This window comes from Drosophila mojavensis, unplaced genomic scaffold, assembly GCF_018153725.1.
Source record: "Drosophila mojavensis isolate 15081-1352.22 unplaced genomic scaffold, ASM1815372v1 contig_136, whole genome shotgun sequence".
Classification (NCBI taxonomy): domain Eukaryota; kingdom Metazoa; phylum Arthropoda; class Insecta; order Diptera; family Drosophilidae; genus Drosophila; species Drosophila mojavensis.
In genome coordinates, this window is record NW_025318667.1 from 26,202,498 (window position 1) to 26,223,541 (window position 21,044).

The 21,044-nt window shown below is 41.9% G+C and overlaps 3 protein-coding genes across 4 annotated transcripts; all 3 read right to left on the reverse strand.

The window, feature by feature from the left end:
- Nucleotides 1–647: 647 nt before the first annotated feature.
- Nucleotides 648–7,110, reverse strand: LOC6584755 (zinc finger protein 239). Of its 2 annotated transcripts, XM_002010361.4 has the most exons (6): nucleotides 6,507–7,110; nucleotides 4,664–5,032; nucleotides 3,216–3,348; nucleotides 2,410–2,594; nucleotides 1,762–2,341; nucleotides 648–1,598 (listed from the first exon to the last, which is right to left on the reverse strand). In XM_002010361.4, exons 1-6 carry the CDS (start codon nucleotides 6,543–6,545, stop codon nucleotides 1,315–1,317), a joined length of 1,590 nt encoding a protein of 529 aa, XP_002010397.1. In that variant the 5' UTR covers nucleotides 6,546–7,110; the 3' UTR covers nucleotides 648–1,314. The 2 variants fall into 2 exon arrangements, with proteins under 2 accessions (XP_002010397.1, XP_015016720.1); XM_015161234.3 differs by lacking the exons at nucleotides 4,664–5,032; nucleotides 6,507–7,110 and adding an exon at nucleotides 3,511–3,645.
- A 174-nt stretch (nucleotides 7,111–7,284) lies between these two features.
- On the reverse strand, nucleotides 7,285–9,428 carry LOC6584756 (pH-sensitive chloride channel 2). The gene is made up of 3 exons (XM_002010362.4): nucleotides 8,706–9,428; nucleotides 8,133–8,639; nucleotides 7,285–8,069 (listed from the first exon to the last, which is right to left on the reverse strand). Exons 1-3 carry the CDS (start codon nucleotides 9,130–9,132, stop codon nucleotides 7,387–7,389), a joined length of 1,617 nt encoding a protein of 538 aa, XP_002010398.1. The 5' UTR covers nucleotides 9,133–9,428; the 3' UTR covers nucleotides 7,285–7,386.
- Nucleotides 9,429–16,112: 6,684 nt separating this feature from the next.
- Nucleotides 16,113–17,531, reverse strand: LOC6584757. The gene is made up of 3 exons (XM_032732213.1): nucleotides 17,421–17,531; nucleotides 16,513–17,084; nucleotides 16,113–16,407 (listed from the first exon to the last, which is right to left on the reverse strand). Exons 1-3 carry the CDS (start codon nucleotides 17,529–17,531, stop codon nucleotides 16,113–16,115), a joined length of 978 nt encoding a protein of 325 aa, XP_032588104.1.
- Nucleotides 17,532–21,044: the final 3,513 nt, after the last annotated feature.

The window sequence follows — 21,044 nt, forward strand, 5'->3', positions numbered from 1 at the left end:
TTAGGAAGATTCAAGTGAGATTCATACTTATTCCTTTATCTTAGACATCCTCAATTGATTGCACATAATTTATATACCAAAATAATATCTACGAATTGGGGATGTGGCAAATCGGAAAATAAACCTGGGCCTTGAATGGGTACTCTGCAGTCGGTAACGCCCGACTGCGTGCTTAGAAGTTGAAGTTCTCAATATTAAATAAAATTATTTCCATAAATCTTCCTCTGCATATAGAGACAAACACTTGGCTAACTTATCATAATTTCTTTAAGTTTTATAAAAAAAAAAAAAAAAAAAAAAACACTTAAACTAATTGCTTAAAATACATATCAAATTAAATGGATTTATTTATACGTAATTACTTGTAATTGTAAGTATTTTTCGTTTTTTTTTTTTTTTTTTTATATTCATTTTTTTTTGCGTGTTTCTTCTTTTCAATTTGAATTTGTTTATGCACTTTTACTTTGTTTTGCTTGCTTGTTACATCTTTACACTTAATTATTAAATTTTAATTCGATTTAAGTTACAATTGTTGGTTGTTGCTTAACGTTACGTTACATTAAGTGACGTGACGATGCGTGCGACGATACGTTACGTTCCGCTCGTCTGGTGCTGCCCAATGATCTCTGCTGCCTAATGATGTATGCATGTATGTATGTATGTATAAATTTTTTAGTCTGTCTTCTTTGCTTAAAAACGGTTTAAATATTGCTTTGATTCTTGATTTAAATATTTGGTTTGATTTGTTTAAGTGACGGAACGGGCGCTAGGCGCAGGCGTCCAGCTGACAGCCGCAATTGGCGCAAGAGCTGCGGCGTCCGTCACGTCATGCGCGAGGAGCCGACTAAACCGAACCAGCAGCCTCAGCCGATGCGCGCCGCCGCCGCCAGATGGCGTCTGTGTGTGCGGGGGGTGCCATCACTTGTGCAATTAATTTACTCGGTTATCGGTTTCTATTTTTTCCCTATTAGTATCGGTTATCGGCTAACATAATTTGCATATTGGTTATGTATCGTATGTTTGTGTGTAAATATGTATGCTTGGCTATGTATGTGCTTGAAGGATATGTGATGCATATTGTTGAAAACTAGTCTTATTATTTTTTGTATTTTAACTATTGCTAGAGCTGAGCTGGGGTTTAGGATAAGGGGCAGGGGAGGGCGTGGAGCCACGCCAGATCGATCGAAAACGCCACTGAGTAGCTAGCTACATCTGTATTTCTATCTCTTTCTCTTCTTCTATCTCTCACTCTCACTCATTCGCTTTCTTTTTTCTCTCTTTATCTCGCTCACGCACGCCGCGTCTAACTAATTTCTATTTAGTGGGTATAAAGCGCGCCTTGACCGCCTGACCCATGGGCAGATGAAGGTGCTGCTGCTGCTGTTGCTGCTGCTGCTGCTGTTGTTGTTGTTGTTGCTGTTGTTGCTGCTGTTGTTGCTGTTGCTGCTGCTGTTGCATATGCTGATTGATCTGCTGGTGTATGGAAAGGCCGCTGGCACTGCTGATGATGTGCTGGCTATGCAACGGCTCATTGATCTCTATTTTAATTGCCGTGGCTGCCAGTGAGGTCTTATTCTTGTTTTTGGGCGGTCTGCCACCTGCAAAACAAAAATAAATTAATATTTTCGTATGCATTAAATATATCTAAGTAAATTCATTTAAATTAATAGTGACTTTGTCAATTGGAGACCCAAACAGACATGCCTCGCATTTACAGGGTATTTAAATGTCGTCTGATTTTACTACGCTAAGTGCACTTACGCTGCCCTGTCGTGTGCTGCAGCGATAGAGGCTGTCCGATCATCGCCAGCGGCTGCTGGGGCGACTGCAGCGTGATCGTCTTCTTGGAGCGCTTCGGCGGCGGCAGCTCGTGATGCGAATGATTGGTGAGCAAGTGTTTCGATAGATGCTGGCGCACTGCAAAGGATTCGGCACAATTGGCCACCGGGCAGTTCAGGTAGCGACCCTCCACATGGCGTTGCACATGCTTCTTGAGCAACGACTCCTGGTTAAAGCTGCTGGGGCATATATCGCACTTGAACTTGAACTCGTCGTGCATCTTCAGATGCTGATCCAAATGCGACTGCTGCAGAAATTTCTCATCGCACTTGCTGCACTCATAGGGAAAGGCCAAGCCATGCGTCTTCATGTGCGTATGCAGCTGCGACTGCAGCTTGAAGTTCTTCTCCGGACACCGCGGACAATAGTAGCCGGTGACGCCGGCGTGCGCCTGCAGATGCTGGTTCAGTGAGGTGACCTGCGTGAACTTCTTGCTGCACACGTTGCAGCAGTACTGCTGCACTTTGTGATGCGACTTCATGTGATTGTTCAGATTGGTCACCTGCCAGGGTAAACGGCCAAAGCAAATAGGTTAATGACTATCAATTATAGATTTGCCGGGCTACTCACCTGCGCAAAGCTGCGTCCACACTCCGGCTCATTGCACACAAAGGGACGCTCCCCGGTGTGGAGGCGTCGATGATTATTAAGATTTGTGATTTGAGTGAAGGTCTTGCCGCAGTCCACGCACTGATACGGCCGATCATTTGTGTGTATGCGTTCGTGATTGCGCAAATTTGCGGCTTGCGTGAAGCCTACAGAGGTTGAGAGTGTGTGTGTGAGAGAGAGAGAGAGAGAGAAAAGACAAAAAGACCGAGAAAGAGAGAAGATGCAGAGATTATATGTAGCTGTTCTTCAATCAATACTATATCAAATTTACAGTGAATGCTGGTTCTAATGATACGGAATTTGCTTAGTCTGATAGAAGTTATATCAAGAATATAATACAATATATATAGCACTAAAATTAAAAAAAAAAAAAAAACATTTTAGCCCGATTCCCACTTTTATTAAGATATAACCTATTTTAAAGCTTATAACATTTTATTTATTTATTTATTTTAAAAAGAACAACAACAAAATGTATGTGTGTAAATATTCTTATCGGCACAGTTTTAAATATAAAACAAAAATTTTAGGATTTATATGCATGTATGAGTGTACATATGTATGTCTGTGTGTATGTACGTGTATATACATATTTTATACTGCATATGTATGTATGCATACATATTTATTATATAGTTGTCTGAACAATTTGGCTTCTATATTGAATGATCACCGTATGTTTTGACTTGAATAAAGCTTTGCGCTCGGCTTGAACAGATGAACTGGGTTGTTGTTGTTGTTGTTTTTGTTGTTGTTGTTGTACTCACCTTTGTGGCAGTAGCTGCACACAAATTTGCGCTCAGCCGAATGATTGCGTATGTGCGTCATGAGCGAGGATTTACGCGAGAAGGTTTTGTTGCACAGCGGGCATGAGCCCTCCTCGTTGAATATCAGATCCACCTGTGTCAAATGAGAGCGAGAGCGGAAGCGAGACGGTTAGTGTTGAATTTGGTGTTGAGAGCTTTGAAGCTCTGCTAATTGCAAGTGTCACACTCACTCACGCACAGGGACACACAGGCACACACAAGCACACATGTAGCCAGAGAGGCTGAACTAACTTACGCTCAACAAGCTGTCGGTCAAAATGGCAGCGAATTAAGTTCTATGCGCAAATTTCTTGCGACTTGAGAAGTATTTGTTAATTGCAAATGTATAAATTTTTTCTAAATTGTGTATTGCTTTTTTTTTTTTTTTTTTTTTGCGTGCCACGCACACCCACACAAAAGCGTCAACTGAAAATGAATTTTTTTCGCTTTACACAGCGCACAAAAACGTCGTGCAGTCGACGTTGGCGTCGCAGTTGCTTCTGACGTTGCTGTCGTTGTCGTTGTTGTTGCCGCTGCTGCCGCTGCCGTCGTGAAAAGCAAAGCAAGAAAAAGGCAAGCAAACAGCGCAGATATTAATGAAATAAAAAAAAGCAAAAAAAAAAAAAAAAAAAAAAAAAAAAACAAAACAAAATAAAAATAAAGGCAACACAAAAAGAAAAAAAAAATAAAGAAAGAAACGGACAAGAGTCGGTGATGACGAAGTGCTCATACCCTGCATTCAAGCATTTAGTTCTTGAATACCAACAAAATGCCGTAATCAGCTGATTAGAAGACAGTTTATCAGAAACTACAGTAATGCATATATACGAATATATGTTTACACAAGTTAAATAACACAAAATTAATAACAATGTTCAGACAATAGATCTCCAGCACAATGTCGTCTATTGTCACTTGTTACGCCCGAATACGCATACAGAAAATATGTAGGGCATTTTCTGTTGATGTTGTTGCTGCTGTTGCCAATATTCTCATTGCAGCGGTGTGAAAAAGAAAGGCAAGGCACAAGCAAGGCATAAAGAAGAAGAAGAAGAAGCAAGCAAAAGAAGAAGGAAACGAACTATGAATGTACATATGTACATGTATATATATATATATATATATATATATACTTATATATATATTTTAAAACATACATGGATGTGTATATATGTACATGTGTACATACATATACATGTATTCACTGCTAGTGTAATCTGCAGTGTAGGGGAAAAAAAGAAAAAAACAATAACAACACAGCAATGGACAAGTGCAACGCCAGGAATATTGCAGTTATTTTGTGAGTGTGTGTGCGTGCTTGTGCCGTTATTCAACACTGTTGCCACTGTGCAATTCTATTAGCGCGCGCTCTCTCCTGCACTCACTCTCGCTCTTCTATTTAAACTTACATCTTCAGAATCGTCCTGCGATTGTAGATTCTCGGAAGAACTTGATGATTGCAATTGTGGTTGTGGTTGTTGCTGCTGTTGTTGTTGCTGTTGTTGCTGCTGCTGCTGTTGCTGCTGTTGTTGCTGTTGTTGCTGTTGCTGCAGCTGCAGCACAGCAGCTACAGCGCTGCCGTTTGTCAGCTGTGCCGCCACCGTGTCGCTCTCGCTAGCTACTGTTGATGCGGCAGCAGCAGCGGCTACTGCAGCGGCCGCTACAGAAGCGGCTGCGCCGTCCTGCACTCGCACCGCTTGATGGAAGCTCGAATTGTTTGTCAACTGTTCTGAGCAGCGCACGCACGTGGGTATGCTATAGCCGGGCACTTGGAATAACTGTAATTAGAGCGAAGAGAAACAGAAATAAAGAAGAGATCATTAGAAATGAGACTCCAATTGGCGTGTACGTTTGAAAAGCAAAAAAGAAAGTGTGTTGGTAAAAAAACAAAAAAGCAAAAATCTAAAAAAAATATGATACATAATAAAGCTGACTTTTTTTTTTTTTTAGGCAGACTCCACTGCTCCCCCTCCATCATCATCTCCTAATAATAACAACCAAGGAGCTCTCGCATTCAGATGTACATACACACATATATACTACATACATACATACTATTACATATGTATTTATATATTATTATATACACACACACGTGCGCCCAGAAATGCCAGCACCAAACAATAATAACAACACATACATACATACACACATACATACACTGACGACAGCGTTGGTTTGTTGTTTTCATTTCATGTTTTTTTTTCCGACTACAGCGTTGTTATTCTTTCGTTTTTGTTTTGTTTTGCTGTGAACGACACAGTGGCGTCGTTGCACGGGGTATCACCAACGTGACGTCAGAAAGCTACGCTTACAGCAACAATTGTTGCTACCGATCACAAATTTGTATGTGTCAGTATGCAAGCATTTCTGTGTAAGTGTGCGCATATGCACATTGCTTTGTACCGCACCTTAAAGCTGGGCTTTGTCTGTGATGAGGACGGACATCTGCACCTGAACGACGAACTTGTACCCCTTGCAGTGTACGCCGCTGTAATCTTGGCGGAATTTTTGTCATTTTGTTTTATTTCATATTATTTCGTTTTGTGCTCTTGTTGAAAAGGAGTCGAATGAAAAGCAGCGCACAAACGAAATGTAAAAATATATATTTTTTTCAATATACATACATATGTACAAATATATGTATATTTATATATGTACAAATTTTTTTATATGTTTTGTTTTATTTAATTTTTATTTTATTTTCAAGTTGGCGGCTTCAGCAACTTTGGCTGAGTTGGCTAAAAATAAACGACCGCAATAGTTGTGGGCACAGCGGGCAGGGAGGTAACAAAGCACACGCACACATATGCTCTATATACAGGCATAGATACATTTAGGTATGTGAGTGTGAGTGTGTGACTGTGTTTGTATGCGTGTGCGCGAGCTAAACTTTTGCCTTTAGGGTCGCGCCGTGTTCTGCGCGCGCTTTTCAACCCCCACCCAATTGCCGACGATGGTGCAGCAGAAGCAGCACCAGCGCTAACAGCTACAAAATGAAGCGGCAGCGGCAGTGGCAGCACCAGTGCAAAATCCGCGCACAAATTCAAATTTTATCGTGTCGCCCCCCCCTACTGCACAAAACAAAAAGAGACAAAAAATCAATAGAAATAACAAACTACACACACATAAAAAGTGCGTTGCTTGTTGCGCCCGCTAACTAAATATACACACATGCATACGTATGCCTGTGCATGTGCATGTGTATGTGTGAATTTATTAGTTACGCTTTGAACTCTTTCTTGCACTTACCGTTGCTGTCTGAAAACACAGCCTACAAATGGTGTCCATGGCTCTGCTCCAGTTTGGCGGTAGGGGCAGGGGCAGGACAACGTGCTCGCTGCGTCTTGCGGTATTGTTATTGTTTCTTCTGCTGCTGATGCGGCGTCTGCTGCTGCTTCTGTTGTTTTTGTTTGACGAAGCGCATGTAGCGGCAAGGGGAGTGGGATCGGCTAACTTTACCGGTTAGCATTTACACGCATCCGAAAAGCTTTAATTACCTTGTGTTCTTTTTTTAACCGATGCAATAACAACACAGTGTAACACACATACACGCACACACACACACACACACACACGTTAGCGCACGCACACAGAGACAGCGATCTGCGTTTGTTTAGTTCTTGTTCTTGCTGTTGTTTATGTTTGCCACTTGCACTCGCTTGCGATGTTTTTGTTGCTTAATTTCTATGCAGTTTTTTTTCTCCTTTTTATTTTGGCGTAGGGTTAAAATTGCACTTTACTTTTTTTCTTTTTTTTTCATTTACCATTCACACGACGAAGGTTTTTCGTCCGTCGTCGTCGGTCGCGAGCGAACGAGCGTTTTTGGGGCCCCCGATGTTATTGTTTAGTTGTGTGTGTACGCTTGAGAAAAAAAAAATGAAGCCAGTCGACACTATAGCTGCACTGCTTTAACACACTGCGCAACGCTATAGACAAACAAGCTGTCATCTCTGTTCACAGAACGAATAAAAAGATATTTCTAGTTAGCCAACACTGGATTCAAGTGCTGTACAATTAGAGCGCGGTATTTGAATTTGAAACAAGTAAAATTTAATCAAACGAATATAGAAATAAAAATCGCTAACAAACATACAATTTGGTGTTTAAATAGAAATAACGACACATCGAATTAAATGCAATAAACGAACGACCAAAAGAACACATTAAATGCTAAAAATGCTAACGGAAACATAAAACGAGCTCGATTATCAATCCATATGGCTATTTCTTGTGGTGTAAGCGTTGTCCAACCAGTGGAAGCAATCTGTTCCTCATGGCTAAACTCCTCGCCCAACAAATTATTATTGCTACTAAAATCGGGAAGATCCATGCTGACTGCATTGGAAACCGACGCAGTAGCCGTCGAAGCAGCAGCACCCAAAGCACTTTCAACAAAGTTTACGTCCAGCCTGCGATTTGTGGTGCCGCTGCTGAGCATATCGAGACTGCCCTTGCGCTTGCGATCTGAATTCTGGTTCATCACTTGGCCCTCTGTTATAGTCGTGATTGGCAAATTGACAGTCAAATAATTATTAAACGGCTGATTGCCGCCCAGCGAGCTGTTCTCCATTTGCCGCAAAATACCCGAAAAGGAGCGCGACCGGGCGTGACTTCGCCTACGCAGCAAATGCGGTGAGAGCGTCGACTTAAGAATATGTCGGCTATTGAGCTTCCGGACGGGCACGTTGCGTTTGCGCCGCCAAATGGTATTGACAAAAGCAAATTCCAGCATGCTCCCGAATATGAAGATCGTGCAGCCCAGAAACCAAACCTCCGACACTTTTATATAGCTAACCTTCGGCAGGGTTTTGCCTGTATGTCAACGCAAGAGCTCAAACAATTGAAAATAATTAGTAAATTATTAAACTACGTCACCTTGTGCCGAGGCCAGTGTTATGAATGTCAACATGGTACTGGTGCCCAGGGTAATGCGAGGTGGCGCCTGATCCGCTTGCAGCCAGAAAGATACCCACGAAATAGCCACAATCAGCATCGAGGGCAAAAAGTAGTCCATCAAGTAGAAGCCTACAACGCGCGTCAGGTGAACCGTGAAGCTCAGCGAGCTATAATTGCCGGCAAAGGCGCCGTGACGCAAGTCGCTCAAGTCTGCATTAATCACCGTCTCATTGGACCAGGAGCGCTGCAGGAGGAATTCGGTTAAGTGCAATGCCGGGTCGTATGTAATGGGCCGCCTTTGTTCCCAATGCAGCACCAGCTCTGATGTGTTGTACATCCAGCTTTCCAGGACTGTGGAGCAGTACTGCTCATCGAATGGAAATTTCTTGAGATTTAGCCAGCAATAGAGTGTTGCCTTGATGCGCGACGAGACAATGACAGTTCCATCCGGCGATATGGATGTCAATATATCCTTCTCCTTGGTACCTATTATAATTTTATAGAACTTCATTATCCTAGAAAAAAATAGTAAGCAGAGATTGAATGACTTGCCCAAAATACTGGAGTCACGCTCGTTGGCCAGAAATATGTGTGGCAGCCAGATGTTGTCGCGCAACTGCTGCTCCCCCAAAATGGGCTGTAAGCGTTTGGGTGCCACGTGGCGGAAATTTAGACGGGGATCCAAGTAGCGCATTTGCAGCAACGCAAATATTTTGAACTGCAAATCGTGTGCCTCCAGATTCTGCACAAAATAGATATAGGCGCGCATGTACACATCCACCGGCAGACGTGCCCCATCTTCTGTGTAAGTAACGGGACGCTCCAGGCGATCATAACGACAGCCATGTGTTAGGCGATCGAGCAACTGCGTCTGCGACAAGTTGTCACCATTTGCCAGCGATGGGCAGTCGTCGTCGATGGCGCTTAGAGCGAGGCGCATACAGTTGAACAATATGGAAATAATAAGAGACAAATACATGGCGACAATTCACTGAATACAACTATTTCGAATAAAATGAGTTGGCAAAAAGTTGCCTCAATAACGGTTAACACTAGTGGTGCGAACAGCTCTTTGATTTGCAGAAAATAGCGCCAAAGCTTATCGATAGCTGAGCAACGCAGTGCCGATAATGTTGGTCGTTGCAGCCGTGGCGTAAAAACAGAACTATGTGCAAATGCTCGCTAGATGGCGTTCCCGAGAGTAGGTATTCACTAGATGGTGCCGAAAGCAATCGCGTCGATAGATGGCGTCTCTCAAATTTATTTTGTGGGCGCGTAATAAATTTTGAATTCGTTTTATTATATTTTATTCGTTGTCAAGTAGAATATAATGCTTATCGAACTAGACATATTATATTATGATATCCTGGTATGTATGTAAACACCTTTGATGAATTTAATCTGAATAAATTGTATACATTGTTGCTATGTAAAAAACAATTCAAAAAAAAAAAAAAAAAAAAATGATTGCAAGAAAATCCGTCATGAATAAAGAAATATATCAATCGTTGGTATCGTGCTTTAAGCTGTCATTATGCACTTTACAACTTGTCAACCGTCGGAAGAAATATGGCCAGAGCATAGAAATGTTTTTTTGCATTGTTTGCTCAACTAAGCTCCATCCCCCTCACCGCCACACGCCCACCCTCTTCATGAAATGCCCTAACCCTTAACGCCCCACCCCCAACTGTTGGTTGGTTTTCTTTTTCACTCTGCTTGTCATTGGCTGCTGCTCGTTGTCATTGGTAAGAAAGCAAGTTGAGCTTATTGCCAAGAAAGTGCCCAAACCCCAACCGAATGCCTCCGCCCATCGGGCCTGCCAATCGTCGAGTGCTGCATGAATTATGAGCGTCTGCCAAGATTTATGAATACCCTCCCCCACCCCCAAAGAAAAAAAATGATAAAAGTAAAGTTAGAGTGTTGCAGTCGGGCGCAATCGACTGTCTGATGCTCGTTCACATTAGTGCCACGAGTCACTTGAATAGCAGATACCCTGTGTTAGCTAAGAAAAAAAGTTGTGTTTTTTCTGTCTTTTAGATACATGCATATAAGTCTTATTTTTCTTGCATAATACTTTCAATTGTCTGTTACAAGACTAGCAGATACCCTGTCTCTTACTGCTGTTCAAGGAGTATTGGTTTGAACTTATTGTCTTTCTTCTTATACAATACTTTAAAGATTTTGTTATATGACTGGCAAATACTCCGTATTTTACTATTGTTTAGGGCATTATTAACTTCTTCTTTTAAATACACATAGTCATGTTCTTGTTATACAGTCGAGTCTCGATAGTTTGTACTCCACTAAATCGAAAATTTACATAATTTACAGCTTGTCCTTTAGATAGATTCTAGATATTTGCACCTTTCACATTTTTAGATAGACATTTTGTTATATGAAAAAAAAAAAGTTGACAAATATGTTGTATATAACATATTTATGAGAATATATTACATTGCTCAACATAAGAGTTTCTGCCGAAGAACTGGAGAAAGTTACCCGGTTTTGGCTTTAGTTATATATGAACTATTTTAGCTAGGATATATACGAGTGCATAGAGCCCACATATCAAGAGACAACCAAATGCATTAAACGAGCCAATATGCTCTTTCGCTTACTGTAAAAAAATAAAACCATTCACAAAGACAGCTTCCACTCCCACTCCCACCTTCCCTCCGCCCTCTCCCACTGCTGCTGATGCAAACAAAAACCCCAAGCGAAAGCCGAAATCTGTCAGCTGTTAAGTTGCGTTGTAAATTTCCCGCAATTAGGTTGAATTTCAATTTCCCTTAATGCTGGAGGCTGGGATTGGGATTGGGACTGTGACGAGGATGGGGGCTGGGGCTGGGTATAGCCAGCAGTCAGCTACTTATTTTGATTGCGATTATGCCACAATGATGCGATCTGCCACCGCCCCCAATTTGTGAGTTTGCTCGTAAATCAAACAAGTCGATTATTTGTTACATTTTTTCACAGTTTTCTTTTTTGTTGCATCGCTATTTATCGACGCTTTTGTTTGGGCCGCAAGCTGTACGCGAATCTGAACACTTTATGCATCACAGATGCTCTGTTCGTTCAGCACGTGAGGCATATTCGTTTTGCTTGGCACTACGAGTATATTCGCGTCTGACCACGCCCACGACCACAGGTTGAAAGGCTTTGCCACTTGGTAGTGATTCCTAAGAAAGAGAGAGAGAATAATGCTTAGCTAGTGTATAGAAGAGGACATCTCTGTTGCCATCGGCTATGTAAAGGATATATCGGCTATATGCTATCGAAATATCGATATATGCAGGTGGCAGCTGGCAGTGAGTGGTGTAGTCCACTGAAAGTGAAGTCTTGTAAGCAGATCCGAGAAATGGGCTTCATCTATTCTATATCCATACTGTATCTAATATCTAGATCTTTAGTTTTCGTAATCAGTATCCTTTTGCATTATATATGTATGTACATACGTTCATGCGCGACTTCGTCAGTTGGTAACACAGTTGGAAAGAGCTTATTAGTAGTCGTACACCTGGTTATATATTATATTATTTACATGATAGCTTCTGAATATATCATAAAATACGAGCTAAAATTCGATGGTTTTTTTTGGTTCTTCCTAAAAATTGAAACCTGACATTGTATCATAAGAATAATTCATCCCATGTTCATGCGATCGGATAGTAGTCGTTCATTGGAGTCAGTTATTTAAAACTAGGGATTGCATATTTACTCCCGTGAATAGACCAATTTTGAATATCTTTCTTCTGGCCACCCAAATTATATTTCATATAGTAGAACTAGATATCTGGATCGCGATTCGATTAAGAAGTTGTACCTAGTACATGGGCTAGCTCAAAATTCATTTACCATAGTAAGGCATTCCACACACATGTGTATATGCATGTATGTGTGTTTGTGTGCATAAGAAAGTGTGGAATGATTGGAATGGCTTCTGCGCGCAGGAATCAGGGTATACCCTAGTCAGGTATACCCTGCCCCTCCCGCTCACAGCACTCTCATTTGATCTTTGGGTTTTCTCTTTTGAGACTTTCTTTGAAATATTAGAATACTAGAAGTTGTATATAGTTGTCCTCAATATTCCGTTTCTATTTTATATTTGAAAATTCTATTCTATTTCTATTTTATATTTTATCATTTATTTATATCATAAGACCTATAATTCTGTTGTTCGTTTCATTTAAATAATCTAATACTCTTCTTTGGGATTTGCCCATAAGCGTCGGAATCTTCTGCTCTATAGAAAATCTGGTGTAAAATATTGTTTCATATGGATTTTTATGAAGCATCCGTCAAAGATTGCAATAACCTGTTTCATTGTTCCAGAATAATATGATATATGTATGTGACCAGATGATATTTTCTACTTACTTGTCAATAAGACTTTTAAATGGGGTATATAGAGTATATATTCAGCTGTTCGCATTATAGATAATAATAAATTTTATAAAGTTTGTAGGGTATTATGCAGTCGTTTACATCCGATTGCAGTGCTCCTAGTTGTGCTCATATTTATTTCGATTTTTCTTTTCTTTTTTTTCTACTTTTTATTTTGGTTTTGGTGTGTGTGTGTGTGTGTTTTTTGTCTTTTTTCCGTCTCTGATTGGCTGGCAGTGCAGTTTTTCTGCCTCAACGCTCTTTGCGGTTGCGCATGGGGGGCGTTTGGGGGCGGGGCTGTTTGTGGTGCAGCCAATTTGCAAACTCATGCAAATTCATATATTTCAATTTTGCAAAATAAAAACATCAGCAGCAACAACAACAACAACAACTAGGAAACAAAGATTATATGCAAGACAGACATATAAATATGTTGAGTATATATTATACTATATGAGACAGACATACCCTACGAATGACAAGTGACAGATCAGATATATCTATATAAGACATGCAATAAAACGATATAATCTTAGACATGTGATACATCATATCTATTTTCATATCATATCTGATATATTCATGATAACACATGAATGATAAAAAATATATATGTAATACTTTATGAACTATATTTATTATATGTATTTATAAATGGTTGAAGTTAGACTAAAGTTTGAGTTTCTTTAGACATGCTCGATTTCATTTTTTTTAATTTTAAGTAATACAAATATTTTTCGAATACGTACCCGAATATATATAAGTTACAATACTTGTTATAACCTTTTTCACATAATTAGAATCATATATATCTAGAGAGAAATAGGAAGAGATATATAGACCCAAAAAGAGGGAAAGAGATCAAAAAGAAAAGGAGTGAGAGCACTGATAAAGAGTGAAGAATATATCTGCCTCTGCCTCTTTCTTTATCAATTCTCTGTATCTCTCTTTTCATTTCTCTCTATCGATTGACTTATGTGTCATTTAGCTGTCTCTATCTCTCTTCATCTCTTCTCTAGACCCCTCTTTTTCTTCCTCTCTCTCGCTTTCTCTTTATCTTTTTTGTGTCTTTCTCTCCTTCTCGCTTACTCGTTCCCTTTCTTTTACCGTTCATGTCTCATTTTTTCTCTCTCTCGCTCTCTGTCCCTCTTTCTACTCACTGTGTCTCTATTACTCTCTCTATATGTGTCCCTCTCTGTCTTTTCCTTCCTCTTTCCTTATTATTTTTCCACTTCTCGCTTTGCTGTGTGATCATATAGAAATATCCCATATATCTCATAAGCTTAGACTCACTCAGGCTTAGTTTTTTCTACTTCCAAAGCTGAAAGGGCCTAGACTTGACCATCCCATTAGATACTGTAATGAGAGTTTCGCAAAATATAATTGAGAACTATCTTTCTATAGGCTATTCCTATTGTGCACATCTCTTCCTCTGTCTCAATTTACCTCCAAGCTAGCTTTACTCTATATGGAGTCTATAGAGTCTAGGTAGAGGTCATGCCAAACTGCTTTCATTCTTTTACGGGGTATTTTCGAGCAGGTTCAATGGATTGACAATGCCAAAGCTCAGAAACGGATACGGAAACGGGGCAGTCCAGTTGTCCGGTTGTCCAGTCGGTCAGTCGTATAGTGGTCCACTGCCACGCCCAGTTGTCGAAAAAAGAGGCGAATATCGTGCATGTTCATTAAGCGCTAACGAAATCAATGAATGGTGTAAAAATTAATATCCTGTGCATAGCAAACAGAAAAAAAAGAAAATGGAAATGAAAATCGAAAAAATGAGAGAAAGAGAAAAATCGCGGGCAATTCTTATGCCAAGTGCAGCTCTAACAGGCTATGCGGGTGGTTGGGGCTTGTCAAGGGGCCTGAGCGGGAGGGTGAGGGAGGGGGGGTGTGGTAGGAGGAGGGGGCTGCGTCAGCCGGCAGCAGTTTTAATTTACACAAAGCGTAGTCAGGCGTGTAATGCGACAAGGCTGCTCGATGGGGCGGAAGAGGGCGGGGCGGAGGCGCAGTCTTGTTGCCACGAACTGAAGTCGGGCGGGGGATGGGGGCGTGGCTGACTGCACGACAATTCGCGACGACAAGGACGACATTTAAAAAATGCCTTGAGGCAGGCGACGACGACGACGACGACGACGGCGTCAAATGATTTATGAAATTGCTTTTGCCGCTGCATACTTCAAGGAAGGAAGAGACACAAGGAGAGAGAGAGATAGAGAGAGAGAGAGTGAGAGAGTGTGTGGTTGGAGGGGGATAAACCGCAAAGGGAGACGCCTGATGGAGCCGCAACTGTTGTCAATTAAGCAACAACAGAGAAATACAATCAACCAGAAACTTCATCAAAGTCGAAATATGCAAATTTTATTTCACTTTCGTCTGCTCGTAATGGAGCTGGGGAAGGACTACAGCGGGGAAAGTAGTTAAAAGCGCATAAAAAATGTATGTAAAATGTAACATTACATTGTTGGTCTCTCTATGCGATTCTCATAGATTCAGATGGCATGAAGGCGGCATGGGAAAAGCGGATTGGAGTGAGACTAAGAGAGATGGGTAGATGAGGAGTTAGAGTTAGTTAGAGAAGAAGTTGACAGGGAGAGAAAGCAAGACAGAGATATAGAGAAAGAAGCTGAAACGGAGACGGAAAGAGATACATAGAGTGAAAGAGAGAGGGGGAGAGAAAAAGATGAAGAAATACAGAGAAGAAAATAGAGATATAGAGAAAGAAACTGAGAGAGAGGGAAAGAACTATAGTACATCGCTAAATATACATGGGGGGAGATAGAGAGTAGAAGTAAAGTGAGAGAGAGAGAGAAAGAGAGAAATAGGGAGAGGAAGAAAGCGATATAGAGAAAAAAGCTGAGATAGTGAGGGAATGAAATAGTGAAAGAGGGAGGGAGAGAGAAATAGACAAAGAAATAGAAAGAGGAAAGGAGAGATATATAGCGAAAGACCTACGTAGATATAGAGTGAAAGATAAATATACATGGAAAGAGAGAGGGAGAGAGATAGAGAATGGGCGTTAAGTGAGAGTGAGAGAATGAAGGGAAGGAAACGATGCTGAGAGGTACGAAGAAAAAAAACAAAAAAAAAAGAAAAGAAAAGAAAGAGGACGAGAGAAACAAAGAGAGAAATTAGAGGTCAAAATGCGAGAGAAAAAGAGAGTGAGAGATAGAAATTAAGAAAGGGAAACAAATAAGTATATATCTACATATGAATATACATAGTATATATAACTCTCTCTCTCTCTCTCTCTCTCTCTCTCTCTCTCTATCTCTCTCTCTCTCCCTCTCTCTCTCTCACTCTCTCTCTAGTAGAGAAAAAGTAGAGAAAAAGAGAGGCAGATAATCTAGTACCTACATAAAGAGATAGGCAGAGGGAAGCAAGAAAACGAGAAGGAGAGAGCAAACCTATTGGAGATACCCAATGAAAGCGCTAGGAAGGAACAAACTGAGATTTGTATGTGAAGTCAGAGAAATGAAACGCATGAGATTCGAACATATTCAGTATACATATATATATATTTGGAACTATCAATTATTATGCGCATCGGCTCGGTCAACGTGAGAGTGGGAGGAGCTAGTCGATCTGGGTGACGGACGCCTCATCGTTGCTGGAGCAGCGGCTGCTCTCGCCGTCCGTGCGGTACTTGATGGAGTCGATGATCTCGACGTCGATGTCTCGCTCGTGCTGCTGGCTGTTGGTCTCCAGCAGGGCGCCGGCCATGTCGCTGGAGCCTCGGCCGAGGGAATCGTCGTCGCAGAGGTCCGTGGCACAGGCCGAGGCCGATTCGGACTTGGTGTCCAGGTCGCCGCCCACGGCAGCCGCGGCCGCAAACTGGCTGTAGAGCCGCGGCAGATGCTGCAGCATGTAGCTGGCCCCAGACTTGGACAGGTTGGCGGCAGCGGCGGCTGCTGCTGCTGCTGCGGCTGCCGCTGCTGCCGGCTGATTCTCCTTGCTCTCGCCGAGATCGTAGTACTTGGCGTAGTGCTCGAATTTGCCCAGCGGACCCACGCCCGGGCAGCTGGTGGTGCTGCTGCTGCCGCCGCCTGCCCCACCCCCTGCTCCGCCGCCAATGGCGGACAAGTTGATGGCATCGTTCTGCGCTGACTTGGGTATGGGCACAGTGAAGGCGGAGCCGTGGCGCTGCTTGCTCAGCAAATTGCTGTTGCTGTTGCTGTTGCTGCTGGCCAGGCCGCCGCCAGCTGTGGCTACATCCTCGGCTGCCAGCAGAGCGCCGCTGTTGCTGTTCGAGAGCGGCGACAGGTTCTCCTTCTTGCGGTCGTAAATGTGGCCGGAGACGCGCAGATCGATGAAGAAGTGCAGCGGGTCGATACCGTAGGGCGCATAGAGCGGCGGATACCAGACGGGCGGCGGCGGCGGCAGCACCAGATCCTGTGGCGGCAGCGATGCTGCCGGCGTTGCGTTCTCCTCCAGCGCGCTGTCCACGGCGCCGCCCAGCGCGGCCTTTGTTAGCGGCTTCGTCTCCAGCTTGCTGTAGCCGTACGGCGTGGCTGTGGGCGTCGGTGTCAGTGTGGGCGTGGCCGATGTCTTGTTAGTCAGCTCGAGCGGCTTCTCAGCGGTTGCGCTAGCAGCAGTTGCTGCGGCGTTTGCAAGTTGCTGCTGCTGCTGTTGTTGCTGCTGCTGATGATGTTGGAGATGTTGCTGCTGCTGTTGCTGATGTTGCTGCTGCTGCTGCTGCTGTTGCTGTTGCTGTTGCTGCTTCTCCTCGGCGTCGCGCCGCTCGCGCAGCTGCTCGTAGTAAGGTCTGTGCGACCAGGAGCGTTTGCGTGAGCGTCGCACCAACGCCGCCTGCTGCTGTTGTTGCTGCTGGTGTTGCTGCTGCTGCTGCTGTTGCTGTTGTTGTTGCTGCTGCAGCTGCAATACACGCGCGGTCTCATTGTTGCGCGTCTGCACCAGCGAGCGCAGCATATCGCTGAAGAAATAGTTGTTAGGGCCAACGGGCGCCGAGTACAAATATGGGGGCGTGGCAGCCATCAAGCGGCTGACGTAGTCCTGATTGCGCAGCTCGTGTATGTTGCTCTTGCGCGGCGGCAATGGTTGCTGCTGCGGCTGCTGCTGTTGCTGCTGCAGTGACTGGGCGGCTGCTGCTGCTACTGCTGCCTGCTGTGCCGTTGTGGGCGTGGCTGTTGCTGTGCTGTTGCTGCTGGGACTGCTAGCATTGTTGTTGTTGTTGTTGTTGTTGCTGGTATTATTATTCGTGTTGTTGTTGTTGCTGTTGCTGCTGCTGTTGTTGCTGCTGCTGCTGTTGCTGCTGTTGGCATTGCTGCCGCTGCCATTGCCATCCTTCATATTTTCAATGCTGCAAGCAAACAAAAAAAACCCAAAAAGGCGATTAGGTGTGAGTGGAACAGTCGGGCATAGCCGAGTGCATAATACTCGTCTATGCACCAAATGAAGATAGCTTAGACTACATTTTGGAAATTTTGAATTTTTATCTCTTGAAGATTAATCCAAGAATAAAGTTTACTTAGTCAGGAATGAATTGCTGTTGCAGCTGGTCGAATGATATATAATATTAAAAATGATCTTAAAGGTTCATAAACTTCATGGGTTAAATATCCTATCATGATGCGCAATGTTTGTGTATGTGTGTGTACGTAGTCATATGTATGTGCATGGATCTAGAGAATCTGCAGCTTCTACAACTATATGATAATATCTATAGACAATATTTATATAGATGACAGCTACTCATATTAGGACTAGCTGAGATTCTCTAGCTGAATCTTAAGTTTGAATCGCATTAAAACAGATTCAACTTTGTATTAAGAATCGCAAATAGTAAATAAAGCTTTTGTCAACTTTAAATTTAACGTTCATCAATCTAAGTTTCTCTTCGGCAATCGAGAACTTTTGGCTATGCAATTTATTGGCTTGGATTAAAATAGAATATTGAAAAAAAAAAAAAAAAAAACAAGTAAGAAGACTCTAGTCGAGACTGCTCGACTAGGAGATACCCTGAACCCTCTAATCTGATATTCTAATCAGTCTAGACGTACAGTTTAATTTCTAGACGTACAATCTTAATGAAACTTTAAGAGCGTAATCATATGGTTAAAATGTATGTACATTCCAAAGCACACGTCTCTAGTACTTGAAATACGCCTTTTAAAAAGGTGAGGGTGAGGGGGTGGATATAAGGGTGGGGGGTAAATTTTGATAAAAAACGAAATTATATAAAATACATATAAGTCTACATTTAAAATTTGCAAGCTCTAGCTCTAAAGGTGTAGGAGATATAATTAAATAACTAGCTTTCGATAAGGTTTTTAATCGATAATAAAATATCGGGGGTAGTTATCGATATATAAAGAAAAACTTGATATGCGCGTGATATACACGGACCTAGGACAAAAAATTTCTCTAGCTCTTATATCTTCTGAGATCGACGCGTTCATACATACGGACGGACGGACGGACGGACGGACAGACAGACGGACAGGGCCAAATCGACTCCGCTCGTCGCCCTGATCAAGAATATATATACTTTGTGGGGTCTGCCACGCCTCCTTCTGCCTGTTACATACTTTTAACAAAACCATTATACCCTGATTTCCCATTTTCAATGGGTTCAGGGTATAAAAATCAAAGAATAGTAATATTAATATAAAAGTAAAGAATCTATAAATATAGATCATCCTAGAATTTTTGTTATTAATTTTTAGCTAGAGCTAGATTAAGCTAAAGATAGCAGCAAACTTATTAATATAATATAACAACTTTTACAAAAAAAAGTTTATCGGCTTCATTTAGTAGATCTTCAGTCAACTTCAAATCTCAATTGCCTTCAACTTAAAGGCTTTATTACGTTTGCTGAGAATTTCTTGGATTCGTACTCCCTGTACATCAGCAAGTATTTAATATAATTGAAAAATATGTTTGCTCGTAGCATTTGCATCGTCTTAAGCTGTTTTCAAGTTTCGTCCAGTCTCTCTCTCTCCCCTCTCCCCGCTCTCTCTCTCTCTCTCTCTTTGTCTCTGCTGTTGACTTTTGAATAAGACGTTGTTCAAGATTTATGTCCATATTTGCATTGTCTTCGTTAACGTCTTCACTGCGTCGACTGTGTCCTGTGGCACGCCCATCTGCTGCAACAGCCACTCAGCCCCCTGCCCCCACCACAGCCTCGGCCACAGTTGTGTACCTTTTATTGCGGCTTGCAGTTGAGTCGGGGCTGCTCTTCATTTTCCATTTAATGGCAATTAAAAATGATTTCCCATTTGGCCAACTGTGGGCGTCTGTGTGTGCCTAGGAAGCAACGAATTAAAGGACAACTCGGATTCTAGATCTAGTTCCAGTTGGACTCGTGTCTACTTTAATATACTAGGTTCATTATACTCTGCCAACTTCCTTTTTGTCTTTACCCTTTCAATCATATTTTCGTTTTCAAAATTCAATCAAGCTTATAGCAGTTATTGTCAATTTATATTAGAATATCTGATATTTAAAATTTCATTTACCATTAACATTTACGGTTAACAGTTAATGACTGTTAATGTGCTCGGTATGATCCGAGATGTTTTTAAACCAAGGATCCACTGTATAAATTTCTGTTAAAATATCATTTACATTTTTTAAAGTGTTAAAGTCCCATTAGCTTCCCCTTTAAATATAATAACAGGAACACAAATGTTAAAATATCGCGAATATTTATATTTATGTTAAGATCATATCAACATTTCTGTTTATATAAACGTTGTGCTAACATTCCTGTCCCCCAAGTTACCATAAAACTTCCTTATTTCTTTGAATATGCAATATAAACAGCATCAATTTCACATATACAGATGTATGTTTCACATATCTCTTGATTTTCAATTCTTCTCTGTTGATTTTCAAGTCACATTAACAGCATCAATTTCACAGCCGCTTAACAGTTGAGCTCAATTGTTCTACAGCTGGAGCAAATCTAACTAATCTGCTGTGATGCACATATGTGCTGATATTCTGTGTGAAATAGAAGCCCCAGACACGCACACAGGTAGAGAGTGAGATTCACAGAGAGAGAGAGAGACAGACATATAACTCTATCTCTCTCTTTTTAGACTGTGGATTACAGCATTTGCTGCACGTGTTTTCTGTGGCGCACTTTTACCAATTTGCATAGAAAAACAAGCGGCATAAAAACACTTCAATACACGCACACACACACACACACACACACACACACACACACACGTACACACACACATACATATGCACACCCACTTGCGCTTAGTCTGTTAATAAGCTTACACGACGCGCCAAATTCCAGAAAATTAAATGTTTCAATGGTTGTCACACACACACACACACACAGAGAGAATCGCACCCCAACTTGCCACACACACACACACATACACACAGAGAGGAAAACAAACTCAATTGTTTTGTTCGCCTGCCAAACTGTTGAGGCACTTGTCGCACCGCGCCTGTTGATGTGCCAGCCACACGTTTGCCTCTGCCTGTATCCTGTTCTTGTCAATTCTAAGCCCCCTCCCCCCACCACTC

What these genes read in the sequence shown, in the direction of transcription:
- LOC6584755 (XM_002010361.4), bottom strand. Translation starts at nt 6,545, where the DNA reads ATGGACACCATTTGTAGGCTGTGTTTTCAGACAGCAACG. An exon ending in TGTGTTTTCAGACAGCAACG is followed by an intron (nt 5,033 to 6,506) that starts GTAAGTGCAAGA and finishes CTCTAATTACAG; the next exon opens with TTATTCCAAGTGCCCGGCTA. An exon ending in CGCAGGACGATTCTGAAGAT is followed by an intron (nt 3,349 to 4,663) that starts GTAAGTTTAAAT and finishes CATTTGACACAG; the next exon opens with GTGGATCTGATATTCAACGA.
- LOC6584756 (XM_002010362.4), bottom strand. Translation starts at nt 9,132, where the DNA reads ATGTATTTGTCTCTTATTATTTCCATATTGTTCAACTGTATGCGCCTC. An exon ending in GCGTGACTCCAGTATTTTGG is followed by an intron (nt 8,640 to 8,705) that starts GCAAGTCATTCA and finishes AAATTATAATAG; the next exon opens with GTACCAAGGAGAAGGATATA. An exon ending in AACACTGGCCTCGGCACAAG is followed by an intron (nt 8,070 to 8,132) that starts GTGACGTAGTTT and finishes GTTGACATACAG; the next exon opens with GCAAAACCCTGCCGAAGGTT.
- LOC6584757 (XM_032732213.1), bottom strand. Translation starts at nt 17,531, where the DNA reads ATGGCTGCCACGCCCCCATATTTGTACTCGGCGCCCGTTGGCCCTAAC. An exon ending in GCAACAATGAGACCGCGCGT is followed by an intron (nt 17,085 to 17,420) that starts GTATTGCAGCTG and finishes CTGACTAACAAG; the next exon opens with ACATCGGCCACGCCCACACT. An exon ending in AAATTCGAGCACTACGCCAA is followed by an intron (nt 16,408 to 16,512) that starts GTACTACGATCT and finishes GTCTGGGGCCAG; the next exon opens with CTACATGCTGCAGCATCTGC.